At 44.6% G+C, this 21,493-nt stretch overlaps 1 protein-coding gene across 3 annotated transcripts in view; it reads left to right on the top strand.

The window, feature by feature from the left end:
• ZNF592 (zinc finger protein 592) overlaps positions 1-21,493 on the top strand; it is a 49,085-nt gene that overhangs the window by 13,310 nt on the left and 14,282 nt on the right. For all 3 annotated transcript variants that reach the window (XM_014733696.3, XM_023649445.2, XM_001916239.6), the window contains exons 3-4: positions 1,446-1,526; positions 16,397-18,659. In XM_014733696.3, the coding sequence (XP_014589182.1) occupies positions 16,416-18,659 (2,244 nt within the window). In that variant the 5' untranslated portion in view covers positions 1,446-1,526; positions 16,397-16,415. The remainder of the gene's footprint in view (positions 1-1,445; positions 1,527-16,396; positions 18,660-21,493) is intronic.

Genomic DNA, 21,493 nt, shown 5'->3' with positions numbered 1-21,493 from the left:
AGCGAAGAGTGAGCCCACAGGGATCTGAGGGGAAGAGCGTTCCAAGCAGAGGGAACAGTAAATGCCAAGGTTCAGAGCAGGAGTGTGCCCCGCATGCTCGAGGAGCAGTGAGGCGGTGTGGGTGCGCCTGGAGCAGGCTGGCCACGGGGACGGGTGTGGGAGACGGAGGCAGTCTTCGCCAGGCAGGCCTTGGTAGAGACTCGGTTTTACACTGTGTGGGATGGGCTGGTGTTGGAACGCTTTGAGGAGAGGAGGAACAAGATCTGATGGATGTTTTAAAAGCAGCACCTGGGGCCGGCCCGGTGACGCAGTGGTTAAGCGCGCATGTTCTGCTTCGGCGGCCTGGGATACAGTGGTTCGCTGGTTTGGACCCGGGTGTGGACGTGGCACCGCTTGTCAAGCCATGCTGTGGTAGGCGTCCCACATATAAAGTAGAGGAAAATGGGCACGGATGTTAGCTCAGGGCCAGTCTTCCTCAGCAGAAAGAGGAGGATTGGCGGCAGATGTTAGCTCAGGGCTAATATTCCTTAAAAAAAAAAAAAAAAAGCGCACCTGGCTGCTGTGTTGCTGTGTTGAGGTTGAAGAGTAGAGGCCAGGGTGGAAGCAAGGAGACCAGTCCTTTGTGGGACTCCAGGAGAGACAGATGACGATGGTTGGAGATGGTAAGAAATGGTTGGATTTAGGTTTATTTTGAGGGTAGATTCACAGGATTTACTTATGGATTAGACGAAGGATATGAAGGAAGGAGAGGACTCAGGGATGCCAAAATCTGGCTGCGCAACATGGAGGGCGGAGTTGTCATTCACTGAAATGAGGAAGACTGTGGGAGGAAATCAGGAGTCAGAGTTTGGATGTAATTGGGTTTGAGATGCCTGTCCAAGTCCAGAAGTAAAGGGGTACCAGTTAATCATTTGGTGAGTGCCTATCGAAAGCTCAGGAAATAGCAGAAGGGAGAGCCTTTTGCTGAAATAGCTGTGGTGAATGTAGAGCATTATGCCATGAGGAGGAAGAAGCGAAATGAGGGAGCATTGGGAGTTGTGCGTTGACTTCTGATGGGGGTGGGCAGAGAAAGCCCTGCTCCTGTCCTTGCCTCTGGGAATCCCGTGCCCTTGATGAGCCTTCAGTGGCACCCACAGAGGGGTGGCTGCGGGTGTTTGCAGTGGGTGGTGTGTGGGGACACTCAGGAGCAAGGTCTGGGCCTTCCTGTTTTCCTCCGTGCCAGGCACAAGCCTTGGTGTTTGGTCAGTGTTTGATGAATGAACTTCTTTCGGAGCCTCAGTTCTCCACTTGTCGAATGAAGAGGTGGCCTAGACCATTGCAGGGAATCAACTGGGAAGCTTTAAAAAAAATGCAGGGATCCATCCTGGATGTATTGAACCAGAATTTTCCTGGTGGGAGCCTGGGTGGCTGTGTTTTGAGTCACTCCCCATGCTGTTCTTTTGCAGGCAGTCGAGCAGTCTGCAGACGGGCGTTTGGAAGCCACTGGACCAGATCATTTCTGAGGTCCCCTTCAGCTCTGACATCCTGTGAGTCTTGTTAGAATGTTTGCAGTGTAATTCTGTTCTTGGGAAATGGGATTTTTGGCTGGGGTGGAAGGGTGTGGAGGGCGCTGTGGGCCGGGCAGGCAGGGGCATTACCAGGCTTTGGAGAAGCGTTGAGGAATGGTTCTGGGAGGGGTGGGAGTGGTGGTGGCGCACTTGCCACTGGGAGCCGGTGCACTAGGTCCTGGAAACAGAGGTAAAGGACATGACCCCAACTTTGGAGGGGCTCACAGACTGATGAGAGAGCGCGTGGTCTCCGCCTGCTGTGGGAAGTGCTGCCGTAGCAGCAGGCAGGCCCAGGTGTCAGGAGAAAATGGTGGAGGGGGGCAGAGGACCGGTGTTGCAGCGCTCAGAGAAAGCATCCCCAAGGAGGGGACCTGGAGCAGTACCTGGGGGTGAGGAGTTCTCAGGCAGGTCTGTGTTTGGTGCCTGAGTGGGGGGCATCAGGTGTTCTCTAGTCAGGGGACAGCTCAGGCCCTGACACAGCAGCATGAGGAGGTCTGGGAGAACCAGCAGTGAATGAAAGGGACTCTGGGAAGTGGCTGGAGAGGTGGGCAGAGACCAGATGGGAGGGGATCCTCCATTCTAAGCGAGGAATTTGAGGTCTATCCTGAAGATGATGGGGATTTTGAACAGGGGCGTCTCTGTGATCAGGTACATGTTTTTCAGCAACCGTCATGGCAAACAAAAGTGTGCCTTGGAGGGGCTATGGCTGGACGGAGGAAAAGACAAGTGAAAAGCTTTGTTGTTCCGTCTGGGTCCCTTGGGGCACCTGCTTTCTTTAAACTGCTGCGAATCTCTTTGGGCTGTTTTTTGCTAATGATTAGAATACCAGGTGCCTCATGGAATGAAACACTGGCCACTGAGATGACTCAGAACATCTGTGACTTGTGGTCCCGTAGACCTGTAAGCAGACCTCAGATGCGTATTCAGGAGGGCAGCGATGTGCACATGGTAGGGAGTCTACTTTTCCATGCTGGGAGTTAAGTTTTACGTAGCAATCCAATAGCTCTGGATTAATTGGCCCAGCCATTGCAGCCTCGCCTGTCCAAGGACTTGAGTCCTCCTGCCCAAGGTCTTCACGTGGGTAGCTGGTGGCAACCTAGGCATGAAAGCCAGTGCTTGTGGTTCGCAATTTCTTAGTCTTTTAGCTCCACCATTCCGAGTCTGGGGCTTCAGTCTGGGACCAGAAATGTGCGACTTTTTTTTTTTTTCTTTCCTGTTTCCTTCGATCCAGCTAAAGTTTCACTGAGCTTCTTTCTCTGCCACCCATGGAAGCAGTGTCTCTCTCTCTGACTGATATTTTAGGCAGAGTCCAGACTAAAGCTCCTGCAGGTCACGGGAGGAGCAGCTGACTTTCAGGCTTGCTTACTAATTCTCTTTCCTCTTGCCTACCTCCCACTCCTGGTCCAGAAGGAGAAGTTTCCCTACCTGGCAACCAACTCATGTCGTTTCTTCTGGTCTGAGCTTCTGCTCAGTAATTCTCTGTCTCTCTGTCTCCGTCTCTCTCTCACACACACACACACACAGCTTGAGTTATTCTTTGCTCTCTTGTCCCCTGGGATGCTCCTTTTTCTAAAATAGAAAGCTGAGGGTAACTTTCATTTACCTATTTTTAAACTCTTAACCGTTGTAACAATAATATCAATATGTAAGCCATATTCAGTCATGTGGGGGAGCAGGTGAAGAATTCACCCACAGGTTGTAAAATGTACTCACTCCACATGCTTCCTTCTAATCCTTGTCCAACAAACAATGGCAAATACAAGGAAGCTTAGTTTTGTGGTCTCATAGTCCAGTGTTCCTTAAGTCATGCTGCCTTCACTTTCGTTTTATAAATCTGTAACATGTTATTTGCTTTCTTGCCTCATTAAACAGAATATACTGAATAGAGGTCAGATTTTTCTTAATGCTTGTGAGTGCCTCTGCCCCTTTGATGTCCTGTTACTTAGCTTTTATTAATCTGCCTTTACTGAACTTAACATTGTTAGGAAAAACACATGACTAAGTTTAATGTTATTTGAAATTCAAAGATTTTCACTCTGAGAGAAAGAAAGCTCATGGATTGAGTAACAATTCCTGGTTCTTAGTTCCTCAGAGCGTCTTTTAAATTTGTAGATTTGAATAAATGTGGACATTAGTATATTTATATATTTTACCTCTAACATCTTCAGTATATTTTCTGACTAATGGATGAAGTCATCTTTTGTTTGTCTACGTCTTTTATTTCAAACTTCAAAATGCTGCCCTGTCCGCTCTAGTATTTTGAGGTTTGATGAACAAACCTGTACTCCAATCATGCTCTCTCTTTCCCCTAAGCCTTCGTCTCTTCAGAATAAAATAGAGTTCTAATTTTTAGGCTCTCATTAGAAAGCCCTTCTATCTACTTTATAACTTCAGTCTTGTCCCTCAGGACCTCCTCCAGCGCTGGTATGTCTTTCTTAAGTTCTGCAGCACATCTAGCTGTGCACACACTGAGTGGTTTTGAATATGGGCGGGATCACAAGTTTTATTTTGTTTTCAGTGTCCTTTCTGGCAGTGCCCAGTGTTTTCTGAACCTTTTCTAATGAAACATACAATGTGGTGCCTTAAGGGGACAGTCTAAGCTGAGGCCTCTTTGTTGTACGGTTGGGCTTAGAACCCATTATTCTAAAAGTGTAATTGGAATTGCTTTTCCCTGAACGTTCCTTCACATTTGCCTTCACTGATGCTCCTTTGCTGTAATTTCGCCTGTTGATGCAGCCTCCTGAGAACTTGTCTTTTAATTCCTCATTTTGATTTCTGGAACAGCTTTAAGGCCATTTGCAGTCTTGAAGGTTTCAGTTTATTGCTTCAACAAATATTTATTGAGTACCTAATGGAGAGTGCAGTGATGAACGAGACGCATAAGCCTCTTCCCTCATAAGCTTACAGCCTATTGTTCTGCTGGATCACTGGCTCCTGAAGCAGTTTGAGTGTGAGACCTCCTTTTTGAATTAATACTTTTCATGGGCCTTCCTCATTCAGTAGTGGTATTTTTTCCCTTTTTAAAAATTTAATTATTTTTTTGAGGTTATATTGGCTTATAACATTGTGTAATTTCAGGTGTACATTATTATATACTAATTTCTGTATAGACCAGTAGTGGTATTTTTAATGGCTGGTCACTGGGAACACATGTGGATATGAAGTTGGATCCCCTGTGGGTTGGGAACTGCCATTCTAGGTAATTTATGAAAGCATTAAGCTCCAGTCCAGAAATGATCAGTGTGTTAAAAACTCTGCTGTTGGGCCAGCCCTGCGGCCCAGGGGTTAAGTTTGGTGCACTCTGCTTCAGCAGCCTGGGTTTGGTTCCAGGGCGCAGACCTATACCACTTGGTGGTGGCCACGCTATGGCAGCAACCCACATATAAAATAGAGGAAGATTGGCACAGATGTTAGCTCAGGACGAATCTTCCTCAAGCAAAAAAACCAAAAACAGGCTGGCCTGGTGGCCAAGTGGTTAAGTTCACGTGCTCCGTTTCAGCAGCCCAGGGTTTCACTGGTTCGAACCCTGGGTGTGGACATGGCACTGCTCATCAGGCCACCTTGAGGTGGCGTCCCACATGCCACAACTAGAAGGACTCACAACTAAAACACACAACTATGTTCCAGGGGGCTTTGGGGAGAAGAAGGACGAATAAAATCTTTAAAAAAAACCAAAAAACAAGAAAACCCCCCAAAACTCTACTATTCATGGTTTCCAATAAATGACAGTCACATTCACACACGCAGTCTCACACACACACACACACACACACACACACACACATACACACACAACATACATTCACCCAAGTTCTGTGGAATTCAGTTCTTTGTTGTTGTTTTTTGGTGGAATTTTGGCATTTAAAGTCTATAGAAGTTCTGGCTACTAGTTCTGCCATAATGGTACTGTTTTTACCTCCTCAAAGAATTCTGATAGGCTAATTAGGCCTGATGAGGCCCTTTCAAAGTTAAGGTGTTCCCTCCCCCGCACCCAGTTGATAGGTTTACTCAAGTGTTTGGTAAAATTTCCTGGGCAACTAAGTAGACCCTGTAATAAAAAATGGGAACTTCTATTCACTTTTTTCCAGTTTCCAGATCTTCCCTGAGTAGAAACTTCTCCTGAGAGAGGATATGGTGTCAGTCTGCCGGTCCTGGGGTTGTTCTTGACTGCAAGGGGGGTTGCCCGTATTGCAGCGTGGTTCCGCTGTCTTCCCTTTGAGTGAGACCGGCTCTCAGTCTAGGTCCCGGAGAACTGGGAAGCCTGCTCTGCCTGTTGACTGGGCCTCTCTGGATCACTCGGTGAGCTCGCCATGCCTGGACCTGGCTTGTTCAGAGGCTTCGGGAAGAGCTCTGCCCGGGTCAGCCCTGGACATTGGGCGGGGCTTGTCACCAGGCCCTGGGCCCTGAGTGCTGCCCCCGGCACAACAGACAGCTGTCTGTGGTTTTCCCCGCCCGACTTGGGCGTGCTGCGTGCAACAGGTTACAGACGCTCTTGTATGTGGAAGCTTTTTATTGTGACTCCACCTTTTATTTTAATTAGGTTACTCCACTGATTTTCTAGCTGGCAGTCTCCTGCAGTCAGGCCAGATGTGCTTTAAGAATTTTGTATTAATAGTTTTTGGAGTTCTCTGTAAGAAGCACCTCAAGTCTTTTGGCCTGCCTAATTTCTTCTTCTTTTGTATATTAAAAATATAATTTAATAAAATTACATAAGCAATACAATTTGAAATAAATAGTTTGAATAAATGATTTGAAAATAAGGATAAATAAAAGAAAGAAAAGAATTCCATCATTTGTTGAGATATTTTTAGCATTTTGGATATTCTTCTAGCCTTTTTCATAAAAACTGTATATATTTTAAAATTGTTTTAAATAGAGATTGTACTGTATATATACTTCAGTATCCTTTTTTTATCATTTTATATTGGGAGCATTTCTCACAGTCTTATGTATTGATCTCTAATGATGCCTAGTTTTTAATTGTGTTAATATACCATAATTTATTGAAGGAGTTTCCACTTATTGGAACTTGAGATTGTCTCATTTTTTGTTGTAATTTTGTTATAAATAATTCTGTAATGAGTGTCTTTATCATGTGCCTCTCTCTTTCCTTAGGATGAATTGCTGCAGGTGGAATTATTGGACCTTATATATTATTGCTAAATGGCTCTTTAGACAGGTTGCATCAATTTATACTACCTTCAGAATGCTTATTTTGCCACATCTCTGCCAACAGTGGAGATTATTGTTTTTTGAAAACCTTGGTCAGTTTGATAAGCCAAAAATGTTTCTCCTTATTTTGATTTGTATTTCTCTAATCTCCTGTGAGTTTGCAACTCTTTTTTATGTATTAATTGTCCATTTGTTTCTTCTTTTTTTAATTGCCTGCTCATCACGTTTATTAATTTTTCTAATGAGTTGCTTGTCTTTTACTTACTGCTTTGTAAGGATCTTTTATATATTAATAAACACATTAATGATAATAATCATATGTTGCAAATATTCCTTTTGATTTGTTGTTTGCCTTTTAACTTTGTGCTGGCAGGTTTTTGATGAATAGAATTTTTTATTGGTAGTCTTTTTCTTTACAGTTTCTTCCTTTGCTTTTATAATAGGGCATATTTTGATTAATTTCTATTTTCTACTTATAAACAATGTCATACTTTAGAGCAAAGTTTAAAGAAATACAGACATGTAGGTACACCATGGGTCCCTTATTCACTATTACCAATTGCTGCTGTTTTTGGTTGTCCTTACTAGGGCTAAATAGAAAACAGGACTTGATCTTTGGGTTTTTATTTTTTATTTATTTATTTTTTTGGTGAGGAAGATTGGCCCTGAGCTAAGAGCTATTGCCAATCTTCTTCCTCTTTTTTTCGCTTGAGGAAGATTGTCACTGAGCTAACATCTGTGCCAGTCTTCCTCCGCTTTGTATGTGGGATGCTGCCACAATATGGCTTGATGAGCAGTGTGTAGGTCCACGTCTAGGACCTGAACCTGCAAACCTTGGGCCACCAAAGTGGAGCATGTGAACTTAACCACTACGCCACTGGACTGGCCTATATATCTGGCTTTTAAAAGCATCAGCTTTGGTATTTAAATCCAAAGGTTATAAAGGTTTTTCCTGCTGCTGATCTTGAGCTGCCACAGCACTTACCAGCTCTGATTTTCCTAGCAAGAGACCCCTCCCCTTTCCTCTGACCGTTCTCAGCCAATCCCTCAGATTTCTGTGTGAAGAACATTACTTTCTTCTGCTGTGATCTCTCTCTGCTTCGAGCCCCTGTGACTTGAGTTAGACAGTAGTAGGCACCCCGCTAATCCTTGCACACACCACCAACTGCTATCCTTCCTCCCCACCTGCTTTTCCCAGCTCCTTAAAGAGACCAACCTGTTCTGCCCTTCTCCTCAATCTTTTTTTCCTAGACAGTAACAGAAAAGGGGCAGGGGAGGGGGGGAGATACCACACAGGTGTTTCCATGTAGTGAGGGTCAGCCTGCATATTAGCCAGCGATGGCTTGGCGTGGGGATGCTGAGTGCTTCCACGGATGTCCTGTATATTCCCCTTGTTCATGGGCTCCAATACTTCGTGTTTCAGGAGACGATGTCATTTGTTGTCCTGAAACTTTACATCTCATTTCAGTGAGATATTCTGCCAACCCACATTTAGTTTAGATAATTGGTATTTCACTTTATCATTATCTACCATAATGAGCTATCTTCCCAGTGGGGGGTATTTTTCATTTTCTGTGAAAACTCTGAAGCAGGCAGATGTGTTTTGTTGTGGGTTGGGAGGAGGGCAAGAAACCAAACCTGTAAAGCTGTTGATCCCGTGGGGTGGTAACAGATACACCTCTGCCATGCCACCTGCTCCCCTGTGGTTCTAAGTGAGTTTTTTTCTTTATTTTCCCATTTTAAAATTATAAAAGCAATCTATCAGCACAAAATTTTAAAGATAACCCACCAGTAATCTCACCATCCCATGTAATTATTTTTCTCTTTCTTTTAATCTTGGATCAAATGCATACTTAGTTTTACATTGTTATAATCATAGTCTGACAAAATTTTTGTTTTTTTTTAACTTAATACTATAAGTAATTTTCTGTGTTTCTCTGTAGATTTCATAAGTAGAGTTTTTAATGACTGCATAATAGTCTATCAATTATTTAACCATTCCCTCTTCTTGGATATTTAGATTCTTTTTGTTTGTGTCTCTCTCTCTTTTGTGTTCTTTTAATAATACTATATACTTTTGCATATAGCTTTTGGGAAGTTTTGTTCTTAGGATAAATTTCTGGCAGTGGGGTCTCTGGGCCCAAGGACTTGCCACTTATCTGGTTCTGTACAGCTACCGTACTGCTTTCTAAAAGAGTTATGTCATCTGTGTCCAGAAAGGTTTTCAGTATAAACATGGTGTAAGAAATATGTGAGCCAGTCAAGCTCTGGGATGCTGAAGCATATGCAATATTTAAGGCTGAACAAAGGAGACGGTGGGCTTTTTCGTCCTCTTTCCAGAAGGTTTGAGCCAGCCAGCGTCACTTTTCCTCTAAGTGTGGGTGTGATCGTGATTTTCTAATGGAAGGCCTCTTTCCTAGAGCCTCGGGTTTCCTCTGTCACCATAGTTCTGTAGCTCTGCCTCACCACATCATGAAGGAAACAGGTGGATTTCTTTTCTCTGTGTACTACGTTAAAATAAAACTTCGGGCTTCCCCTAAACTGTTCCCTACCACGTTGATAACTGTGTGGTGCCTTGAGAGTCACCCTGCTCCAGGTTTAGTGATCCATTCACCAACCAATGATAGTTTTAGGGTAAAAATTAAGGAATCATGTAGACACTGGCTAAAGAAAAAAATACCTACGGGAGGATATAATCTAGAGTTTATTTAAGAGACAGCATAAATCATGGCAAAAGCAAATCATTTTGGATTTGATTGAATTCATGCAGCAAAAAACCAAAGTTATACAAAATTAATGATTACTAAGAGTAAATTAGCAGAGGGGCCGGCCCGGTGGCACAGTGGTTAAGTTCAGCGGCCCAGGGTTTGCTGGTTCGGATCCTGGGTGTGGACATGGCACTGCTTGGCAAGCCATGCTGTGGTAGGCATCCCACATATAAAGTAGAGGAAGATGGATATGGATGTTAGCTCAGGGCCAGTCTTCCTCAGCAAAAAAGAGGAGGATTGGCAGCAGCTGTTAGCGCAGGGCTAATCTTCCTCAAAAACAAAAAAAAGTAAATTAGCAGAAGTTATAGCCAAGTTTCATATATGAATCAGAAGTTTCCTAAGGAAAGGAAGTATTGAACCATGCATTTAAAAACATTTTGTTGAGGTCATCATAGTTTATAACACTGAAATTTCAGTTGTACATTATTATTTGTCAGTCACCATACATATGTGCCCCTTTAACCTTTATGCCCACCACCCAACCCCTTTCCCCTCTAGTAACCACTAATCTGTCCTCTTTGTCCACGTATTTGTTAATCTTCCACATATGAGTGAAATCATACAGTGTTTGTCTTCCTCTGTCTGGCTTATTTCGCTTAACATAATACCCTCAAGGTCCATCCATGTTGTTGCAAATGGGATGATTTTGTCTTTTTTTTATGGCTGAGTAGTAGTCCAGTGTGTGTAAATATATACCACATCTTCTTTATCCATTCATCAGTTGTTGGGCACTTGGGTTGCTTCCACATCTTGGCTATTGTAAATAATGCTGCAGTGAACATAGAGGTGCATGGGACTTTTGGAATTGCTGATTTCAAGTTCTTTGGATAGATTCCCAGTAGTGGGATGGCTGAGTAATATGGTATTTCTATTTTTAATTTTTTGAGAAATCTCCATACTGTTTTCCATAGTGGCTGCACAAGTTTGCATTCCCACCAGCAGTGTATGAGGGTTCCTTTTTCTCCACATTCTCTCCAACATTTGTTGGTTTTTGTCTTCATTACTTACAGTCATTCTAACAGGTGTAAAGTTATATCTCATTATAATTTTGATTTGCATTTCCCTAATGATTAGTGATGTTGAACAGCTTTTCATGTGCCTGTTGGCCATCTGTATATCTTCTTCAGGAAAATGTCTGTTCATATCCTCTGCCCATTTTTTGATCGGGTTGTTTGTTTTTTTTGTTGTTGAGTTGTATGAGTTCTTTATATACTTTGGAGATTAACCGCTTGTCAGATGTATAATTTGCAAATATTTTCTCCCAGTTGGTGGGTTGTCTTTTCATTTTGTTCCTGGTTTCTTTTGCCTTGTAGAAACTCTTTAGTGTGACGTAGTCCCATTTGTTTATTTTTTCTTTTGTTTCCCTTGCCCAAGTAGACATGGTATTCAAAAAGACCCTTCTAAGACCATTGTTAAAGAGTGTACTGCCTATTTTTTCTTCTAGGGGTTTTATGGTTTCATATCTTGCCTTCAAGTCTTTAATCCGTTTTGAGTTAATTTTTGTGTATGGTGTAAGATAATGGTCTACGTTCATTCTTTTGCATGTGGCTCTCTAGTTTTCCCAACACCATTTATTGAGAGAATTTCCTTTCACCATTGTATGTTCTTGGCTCCTTTGTCAAAGATTAGCTGTCCATAGATGTGTGGTTTTATTTCTGGGCTTTCAATTCTGTCCCATTGATCTGTGTGTCTGTTTTTGTGCCAGTACCATGCTGTTTTGGTTACTATAGCTTTGTAGTATATTTCAGTGTCAGGGTTTGTGAGGCATCCAGCTTTGTTCTTTTATCTCAGATTGCTTTAGCTATTTGGGGTCTTTTGTTGTCCCATATGAATTTTAGGATTTTTTGTTCTATTTCCGTGAAGAATGTCATGGGATTCTATTGAATCTGTAGATTGCTTTAGATAATGTGGACATTTTAACTATGTTTATTCTTGCAATCCATGTGCATGGACTATCTCTCCTTTTCTTTATGCTGTCATTTATTTCTTTCAATAATGTTTTATAGTTTTCATTGTGTAGGACTTTTACTTCCTTGGTTAAATTTATTCCTAGATATTTTATTATTTTTGTTGTGATTGTAAATGGGATTGTATTCTTGAGTTCTCTTTCTGTTAGTTCGTTAGTAGAATATAGAAATGCAACCATTTTTGTAAGTTGATTTTGTATCCTGCAACTTTGCTATAGTTGTTGATTATTTCTAATAGCATTCCAATGGATTCTTTAGGGTTTTCTATATGTAGAATCATGTCATGCGCAAACAGCAAGAGTTTCACTTCTTCATTGCCAATTTGGATTCCTTTTATTTCTTTTTCTTGCCTAATTGCTCTGGCCAAAGCCTCTAGTACTATGTTGAATAAGAGTGGTGAGAGTAAGTACCCTTGTCTTGTTCCTGTTCTCAGAGGGATGCCTCTCACTTTTTCCCCATTGAGTAGATGTTGGCTGTGAGTTTATCATATATGGCTTTTATTATGTTGAGGTACTTTCCTTCTATACCTATTTTCTTGAGAGTTTTTATCATAAATGGATGTTGGATCTTGTCAAATGCTTTCTCTGCATCTATTGAGATGATCATGTGGTTTTTGTTTCTCATTTTGTTAATGTAGTGTATCACACTGATTGATTTACGGATGTTGAACCATCCCTGTGTCCCTGGTATAGATCCCACTTGATCATGGTGTATGATCCTTTTAATGTATTGCTGTATTTGGCTTGCCAATATTTTGTTGAGGATTTTTGCATCTATGTTCATCAGCGATATTGGCCTGTAATTTTCCTTCTTTGTGTTGTCCTTGTCTGGCTTTGGGATCAGGGCAATGTTGGCCTTGTAGAATGTGTTAGGAAGTGTTCTGTCTTCTTCAATTTTTTGGAATAATTTGAGAAGGATGGGTATTAAATCTTCTTTGAATGTTTGATAGAATTCTCCAGAGAAGCCATCTGGTCCTGGACTTTTGGGAAGTTTTTGATGTCTGTTTCAATCTCTTTACTTGCGATTGGTCTATTCAGATTCTCTATTTCTTCTTGATTCAGTTTTGGGAGGTTGTATGAGTCTAAGAATTATCCATTTCTTCTAGATTGTTCAATTTATTGGCACATAGTTTTTCATAATATTCTCTTCTAATCCTTTGTATTTCTGTGGTATCCATTGTAATTTCTCCTCTTTCATTTCTAATTTTATTTATTGGAGCCTTCTCTCTTTTTTCCTTAGTAAGTCTGGCTAAGGGTTTGTCTATTTTGTTTGTCTTATCAAAGAACCAGCTCTTAGTTTCATTGATTCTTTCTACTTTTTTTTTGTTTCAATTTCATTTATTTCTGCTCTAATTTTTATTATTTCCCTCCTTCTGCTGACTTTGGGCTTTGTTTGTTCTTCTTTCTCTAGTTCTGTTAGGTGTAGTTTAAGATTGCTTATTTGAGATTTTTCTTGTTTGTTAAGGTGTGCCTGTATTGCTGTGAATTTCCCTCTAGGAATGCTTTTGCTGCATCCCATATGAGTTGGTGTATTTTCATTTTCATTTGTCTTCAGATTTTTTAAATTTCTCCTTTAATTTCTTCAGTGATCCAGTGGTTGTTCAATAGCATGTTGCTTAGACTCTGCATATTTGCCACTTTTCCAGCTTTTTTCTTGTAGTTGATTTCTAGTTTCATAGAGTTATGGTCAGAAAAGATGCTTGATATGATTTCAATCTTCCTTAAATTTATTGAGGCTTGCCTTGTTTCCCAACATATGGTCTGTCCTTGAGAATGTCCCATGTGCGCTTGAGAAGAATGTATGTTCTGCTGTTTTTGGGTGGAGTATTCTCTATATAGATAGATAGATATAGATATATATCTATTACGTCCATCTGGTCTAGTTTTTCATTTAATTCCACTATTTCCTTGTTGACATTCTGTTTGGATGATCTATCCATTGATGTAAGTGGGGTGTTGAGGTCCCCTGCTATTATTGTGTTGCTGTTAATTTCTGCTTTTAGGTCTGTTAATAGTAGCTTTATGTACTTTGGTGCTCCTGTGTTGGATGCATATATATTTATAAGTGTTATGTCCTCTTGGTGGCGTGTTCCTTTTATCATTATATACTGCCCCTCTTTGTCTCTCATTGCCTTTTTTATCTTGAAGTCTACTTTGTCTGATATAAGGATGGCAACACCTGCTTTCTTTTGTTTGCTGTTAGCTTGGAGTCTCGTCTTCCCTCCCTTCACTCTGAGCCTGTGTTTGTCTTTAGGCTGAGATGTGATTACTGGAAGCAGCATATTGTTGGGTCTTGTTTTTTAATTCATCTAGCCACTCAGTGTCTTTTGATTGGAGAATTCAATCCATTTACATTTAGAGTGATTATTGATATATGAGGGCTTAATACTGCCATTTTATCCTTGTTTTCTGGTTATTCTGTATTTCTCTTGTTTCTTGTCCCATGTATTTTGGACTGCCAGTTCAGTTTGGTCGTTCTCTATGATGGTTTTTTCAGTTCTCTCTTTATTTATCATTTGTGTCTTTGTCCTGATTTTTTGTTTAGTGGTTACCATGATGTTTCTATATAAGATCTAGTAGATGAGATAGTCCATTTTCTGATATCCTCTTATTTCCTTAGTCTAAGCAGGTTCCATCCCTTTCCTCTTCACTGTTTGTCATTGTTGTCACAACTTACTCCATTTTGTGTTGTGAGTTTGTGGTTAAAATGAAGTGATTATAGTTATTTTTTATGTTTTACTTCTCTTTATCTTTAATGTTATGATTGTTTGCTAGCCTGTTCTAATACAGAGTTGCAATTTTCTGATTTTTTTTTCTATTTATCTCCTTGCTCAAAACTTTGTAAACCCTTTCTTTTTCATTTTTTCCAGCTGTGAGGGCCTTCTTGATTGTTTCTTCTAAGGGAGGGTCTTGTGGCAAGGAACTCCCTCAGCTTTTGTTTATCTGGGAAAGTTTTTATTCTTCATGATAGCTGAAGGATGTTTTCACTGGATAGAATATTCTTGGCTGAAGGTTTTTGTCTTTCCAGATTTTGAATATATCATTCCACTCTCTCCTAGCCTGTAAGGTTTCTGCTGAGAAATCTGCCGAAAGCCTGATAGGGGTTCCTTTGTAGGTTATTTTCTTCTGCCTTGCTGCCCTTAATATTTTTTCTTTGTCATTGACTTTTGCCAGTTTTACTAATATATGCCTTGGAGAAGGTCTTTTTACATTGATGTAGTTAGGAGTTGTATTAACTTCATTTACAAGCAGTTCCAGCTCCTTCCCCAGGTTTGGGAAGTTCTGTTATTATTTCTTTGAACAAGCTCTCTGCTCCTTTCTCCCTTGCTTCTCCCTCTAGAATACCTATAATCCTTATGTTGCATTTCCTAATTGAGTAGGATCTTTCTCAGAGAATTTCTTCATTTCTTTTTAGTCTTAGTTCCCTCCGCTCCTGCATCTGAAGCAGTTCTATATTTCTGTCTTCTAAATTGCTAATTCTGTCCTCCATAATATCAGCTCTGTTGTTTAAGGACTCCAGATTTTTCTTGATCTCACTCATTGTGTTTTTCATCTCCAACATTTCTGATTTTTTTAAATAGTTTCAGTCTCTTTTGTGAAGATTCCCTCTGTTCATTAATTTTATTTCTGAACTCATTGAACTTTCTGAGTTTTCTTGTAACTTGTTGATTTCTTTATGTTACTAGTTTCTTTATGATAACTATGTTGAATTCTCTGTCATTTAGATTGTAAATTTCTGTGACTTCAGGATTGATTTCTGGGTACTTATCATTTTCCTTCTGGTCTGGAGTGTTAATATAATTCTTCATACTATTTGATGGGGTGGACTAGTGCTGTTGCATAGTGGTAATATCTGGTTGCAGGTTCTACCTGCTGCCACTGGGCAGTGGGGCAGAAGCTGTGTCCTCTGAGCCTGCTGTAATCTCTGGCAGATGTGCCTGTCCGTTGGAAGCTGTGTTGACAGGACTCGTCTGCGTTTGCCTGCTGGCTGCTGCTGCTTTACAAACGTAGATGCACAGTTGCTCTGCTGGGGGTCCCCTGCTCTGACTGACCAGCCGAGCTGGTGTACCAGGTGCAAGGATAGGGTGGGGTGATTTCTTTCATGTGCATGATCCCAGGCGACCCTGCTCTCCACTTGCTGTTTGCCCTCTTGGGCTGCTCAGCTTGCTGAAGACACCCCTGCGATTACTTAGCTGCCTCTGTGTAGAGTGTCTGCACGGGCTGGGAGGCCAATCTCAGAGGGAAGGTGTTCTTGCAGAGGGCTGCCCTCTCCCCCATCTCCTCTCATTGTTGTGTGCTGGCTGCCACGCAAGGTCCCATGTGCTAGATTGCTGCTGTTCAGGAGAGAGAGGAGATCCCCTTACCTGCTTCCACTGCCTCCCAGGGGTCCAGCACCTCCACCTTCAGACGTATGGCTGTGTGGATCTCTCAGACGTCTATTGTATTGTATGAATGTCCTCTGCTAGGTTTTGAATGTCTCTCTATGTTAGGGGTGAGAGACTAAGGGAAGAGCTCATTCTGCCATGATGCTGACGTAACCCTTGTGTTTTTTTTTTTTAAGAAGACTGAGTGATTGGTTTTTTGCTTGTACATGTGATCATGGAAGAGTGATATTCTCTGAGAAATCAAGGGCATGTAGTATGAGCATACCCTCTTTTTGGCTATGCAGCCAGCCAGGAATTTCCAGGTATTGAGGTTTAGGCCCTGCAGGTAGGCTTGTCACTACATATAAACTTCTCTTTCCACCCCTTGCCCAACATCCCCAGCATTTTGCAAACCCATTGGGTTAAAACTCAGGCGTGTGACTTCCCATAGTGTGGGGTTTATCGTGGGCATGCAGGCCATGTGTGTGTTAGTGTGATGGGTGTGGGATGACGATGATGCAGAGCAGAGTCCAGTAGGATCCTAGCGATCACTGATTCAGTTCTCTGTTTCTGTTACAGCTCTTGCCAGCACTCAGCCATGGGGGATATGAAAACTCCAGACTTTGATGACCTTCTGGCTGCCTTTGACATCCCAGACCCCACCAGCCTTGATGCCAAGGAAGCCATCCAGACCCCCAGTGAGGAGAGTGAGAGTCCCCTCAAACCTGCAGGCATGTGTATGGATGAGAGCGTGTCCTTGTCTCACTCAGGATCAGCCTCAGATGTGCCGGCCGTGAGTGTCATTGTCAAGAACACCAGCCGCCAGGAGTCGTTTGAAGCAGAGAAAGACCACATTGCTTCCAGCCTCCTACACAATGGATTCCGGGGCTCCGATCTGCCTCCAGATCCCCACAACCTGGGCCACAACTGTGGGAAGTTTGATTCCACTTTCATGAATGGAGACAGTGCCAGGAGTTTCCCTAGCAAGCTGGAACCTTCCAAGTCAGAGCCATTACCAACCTTTAACCAGTTCAGTCCGATCTCCAGTCCCGAATCTGAGGATGCCATCAAAGATAATGGGTTTGGGATGAAGCCCAAGCACTCTGACAGTTATTTCCCACCCACTCCTGGGTGTGGGTCTGTCGGGGGCCCAGTCCTGGAGGCTCTGTCTAAGTTTCCAGTCCCAGAGCTGCATATGTTTGATCACTTTTGTAAGAAAGAACCCAAGCCAGAACCCTTGCCCTTGGGAAGTCAGCAGGAACATGAGCGAGGTGGGCAGAAGGCGGTGGAACCTCACAAGGAGCTGGATGCCAGTCGGTTCTTTGGGGAAGCTTTGGAGTTCAACAGCCACTCCAGCAACAGTATTGGAGAGCCCAAGGGACTTGCCCCTGAGCTTGGTACCTGCTCATCAGTCCCTCCTAGGCAGCGTCTTAAGCCAGCTCATTCCAAGCTGTCCTCTTGTGTTGCAGCCTTGGTGGCCCTGCAGGCCAAAAGAGTGGCCAGTGTCACCAAGGAGGATCAGCCTGGCCACACAAAGGATCCCTCAGGGCCCACTAAAGAGGGCTCCAAAGGCAGCCCTAAAATGCCCAAGTCACCAAAGAGTCCCCGGAGCCCTCTGGAGGCCACTAGGAAGAGTATCAAGCCATCGGACAGCCCTCGGAGCATCTGCAGTGACAGCAGCAGCAAAGGCTCCCCTTCTGTGGCTGCCAGCTCCCCACCAGCAATTCCCAAAGTCAGAATCAAAACCATTAAGACATCATCGGGGGAAATCAAACGGACGGTCACAAGGATCCTGCCAGACCCTGATGATCCCAGTAAGTCCCCTATTGGGTCACCTCTAGGGAGCGCCATTGCCGAGGCCCCGAGTGAGGTGCCAGAGGACGAGGTCACTGCCCTGCCTGCAGCAGAGCACTTTCCTGAGGTGGGCACCACTTCAGGGAGCCCTCAGGATGACAGGAAAGGGGATGAGAGCGTGACGAAGGCCAGTGAATCTTCATCTCCCTGTTGCAGCTCTGGGTCCCGGGCCCCAAAGGGGGCTGCCTCGGGCTCACAGATGGGCAAGAAGCAACAGCAGAGCACAGCACTGCAGGCATCCACCCCGGCCCCTGCCAACCTCCTGCCCAAAGCCGTGCATCTGGCCAACCTGAACCTGGTCCCCCACAGTGTCGCCGCGTCAGTGACGGCCAAGTCCTCGGCACAGAGGCGGAGCCAGACACAGCTGACGCAGATGTCGGTGCCCTTGGTCCACCAGGTGAAAAAGGCCGCCCCACTGGTGGTGGAGGTCTTCAACAAGGTCCTCCACAGCTCCAACCCTGTGCCCCTCTACGCGCCAAATCTCAGCCCGCCTGCGGACAGCAGGATCCACGTGCCGGCCAGTGGATACTGCTGCCTGGAGTGTGGGGACGCGTTTGCCTTAGAGAAGAGCCTGAGCCAGCACTACAGCCGGCGGAGCGTTCACATCGAGGTGCTGTGCACACTGTGCTCCCAGACGCTGCTCTTCTTCAACAAGTGCAGTCTGCTCCGGCACGCCCGCGACCACAAGAGCAAGGGGCTTGTCATGCAGTGCTCTCAGCTGCTCGTGAAGCCCATCTCTGCGGACCAAATGTTCGTGTCGGCCCCTGCGAACTCCACGGCACCAGCAACCCCGGCCGCCCCCGCCTCCCCCAAACATGGCCTCACTTCGGGCAGTGCCAGCCCTCCCCCTCCAGCTTTGCCGCTCTACCCAGACCCCGTGCGGCTCATCCGGCACAGTATCAAGTGTCTCGAATGTCACAAGCAGATACACGACTACATGGCTATGGCTGCACATTTCCAGAGGACGACGGAGGAAACCCAGGGGCTGGTAAGCAGACTCTGTGATGGGTGTCAGGCCCCTGGTGCACACGGGCTCCATGACTGGGCATGGAGAAAAAAGCTCATTGATGTGGGGGCAGTGGTGGCATCTTACAAGTCTTAGAAGAGGACATCTTGCTTGATGGTTAGTGACCCACCAGAACATGTCGTGCTTGGTGTTTATTGGGAAAAGCGTCCTGCCCACAACTGAGGGGAGACCCTGAAGATTTAGCGAGTGTATTTATGGATACTTAGTCCCACTCCAGTGGGCCGTCAGGGCCCACTGTTGGGCTTGGGCTGGGGCTCTACTGGATGGTCCTGTGGTCTCTGTCAGCTGTCTTAGCAGGGGCCCAAAGAACTTGGGGACAGAGGTAGGTGTGTCAGTGCCCCACTCCTCACTCTGTACTTCTGAGAACCGTGTCTTTACTAAGTTGTTCTGCCCTGCAGTGGACAGAGCTGTTTTTGCAATCTCTTAGGGGAAACTGCAGTAGGGCCCGTGGCAGGGCTGATGTGGAAAGGAGAGTAGACTGACATGTGGACCCTGTGGCAGAGGCTTTTGGGGCCCTCATCTTTCAGCTGGTTCTCACCACTCCAGGAAAGCAACTATGCTCATCAGCCTGTGCTGATTCTTGGTTATGCTGGATGAGATGTGGTTTTTTTTTAAAAAGGGCATTTGTTGCTGAAAATACCCTTTCCACCCTCTATGTCAGCGGTTGTCTGTATCAGCAAGCCCCTAGGAAGAGGCAGGCCTCCAGATGTGGCTCCAGAAGGCTCTTTTCTTTCTCCTCTAGGTGGACTCACGACTTAGCTAAGCTCACCCCTCATTGAGCCTCCCTGAACCAGGGCTACAGAGGCCTGGGGGGAAAGCAAGACAGCTTCTTTTACTCCTGTTCAGCAGGGGCCTGCACCCCTGTTGGTGGCCGATGAGCTTTGCATGTGTGTTCCAGGTGCCACTGTGTGCACAGTGGCTGTGTCGAACGCAGGGCTGCCAGAGGAGGGAGTCGTACCGTTCTTCTGGGAGCTCGCGACGGCTCAGCAAGGGCAGGGCTCACCACCCAAACAGCTACAGTGTGCGGCAGAGGAAGACTGGGGCTGGGAGAGGCTTATAAACATAGTTGCATAGAGTGCCTCGGAGGGACTGCTGCCTCCTGGCTCCAGGTGTAGGGAAGGAGCTGTGTGGACCTGACATGGAAGGTGAACCTGCAAGGATGAGCTTGGAGGAGGGAGACGGGCAAGGGTGTTCCAGGTATAGGGAACAAAGCTTTGTGAGAGTGCATCTGAGGAACAAGGAGTTGTTGGGGGTGATGTCAGCCTTGGGAGTGTTGGGTAGAGAGAGGAGGTGGAATTGCCGGGCGGCCCCCAAAAGGGCCAGCAAGATGCCATAGGGCTGCTGTTGCCTCTCGTCTTCACCTTCTCTGTTTTAGTTGGCATTTTCTTCGTGATGAGTCAGGTGGAGTGTGGCCATCCTGGGCCCTTTCTTCAGGGTCCTCAGGTAGTCCTGCTGTACCAGTGTGGTTGACTTGGGCTGGGATTGCTTCTTCTGAGTCATGTGATCAGAGCCATTGCCAGTCGAGGCCTGATGCCTGGGCTGTGATGTGTTTCCCACGCTGTTCCTTGCCTGCTTTCTAGAATCTGAGCAGGCAGAGGTCTGGGTGTAGGATCCCAGGCTGCCAGCCTTCTTATCCTGCATCGTCTTTGTGTCTTTCTTCTCTGGTGGGAACCTGACAAAAAGGCCCCCAGACAGGAAGGGAGGGAGTGCCCAGGAAGGCTGCCAGGCTTCTCTGAGCCTTGTTCGAATCCCTCACAAAATCTCCTGCCAATAAATGTGGCCTCTGAGTCTCAGAGAAAGGGTAAAGCTTGAGCTCTGGGATCAAAACCTAACCTTGAGGGCTGGTGGACTTGGGTTTCCTGAGAGTGTACCCAGGCTCTGGGCCGTGTCGGGGGCGGGCAGGGGACGAATGGGGTGGCATTGGGCTCCCCTCTAGAGCAGGGATTGCAGGGCAGCACGTTTGGGCCTCCGTCCTTCTTCCTGGGAGTCTGCCCCGGGACCGGACGTGCCTCTCTCCGCAGTGGCTGCACAGGTCCTCCCCTGGCGTTCCAGCCACCTTGTTGGATAGGATGTCAGCACAGAGACACTATTTCTTCTTGTTCTTAAGCTTTTATTTAACTTAACTATGATGTTATTGTCACACCTAACAGAATTAATAATTATTCCTTAATATTACCTAATACAAGTCCACATTGAAATTTTCCTTTCACGTCAAAAAATTGTCATTTTACAGTTGGGCTTGTTTTGAATCAGGATTCAAACATGGACCACACGTTACATTTGTTTGTTATCTCTTTTGAATTTCTCAATCCAGAACAATAACTCCTTCCACTCCACGCCTCCAGCCCCTCCCTTTTTTTCACGTCATTGATTTGTTGAAAACTGGGTCATGTGTCCTGAGACTTTTTAATTCTGGGTTTAACTGCTTCCTGAGAATTTTCCAGGACAATTTTGGGTTTGACTGATTGCTTCCTCGTGCAGTTAGTTTGTTCTTCTCTGCCCCATGTTTTGTCTGTAGCCTAGAAGTTGGCGATAAAGACTCGATTAGATTCAGGTTCAGTTTTGAGGAGGGGAGCACTGTGTTCTTCATGTGTCCTGACTTCAGGGGCTCAGAGTGCATCACTGTCTCAGTTTTAATGATGTTCAACTTGATCAGTGAGCTCAGGTGGTGATGTTCTAAGATCCCTTCATTGTAAAGTTCCCTGTCTTTTACCTAATGATTTTTGTATCTGTTAGTAATTGCTGCTTGAGGCAGTAAGTTTATTAGGAGTTACAGAGGATGTTTTTCTAATTTC

The sequence above is a fragment of the Equus caballus genome, chromosome 1 (assembly GCF_041296265.1).
Source record: "Equus caballus isolate H_3958 breed thoroughbred chromosome 1, TB-T2T, whole genome shotgun sequence".
NCBI lineage: Eukaryota > Metazoa > Chordata > Mammalia > Perissodactyla > Equidae > Equus > Equus caballus.
Note: the sequence above shows the minus strand (reverse complement) of the source record. Positions and strands in the feature narration are given on the sequence as shown.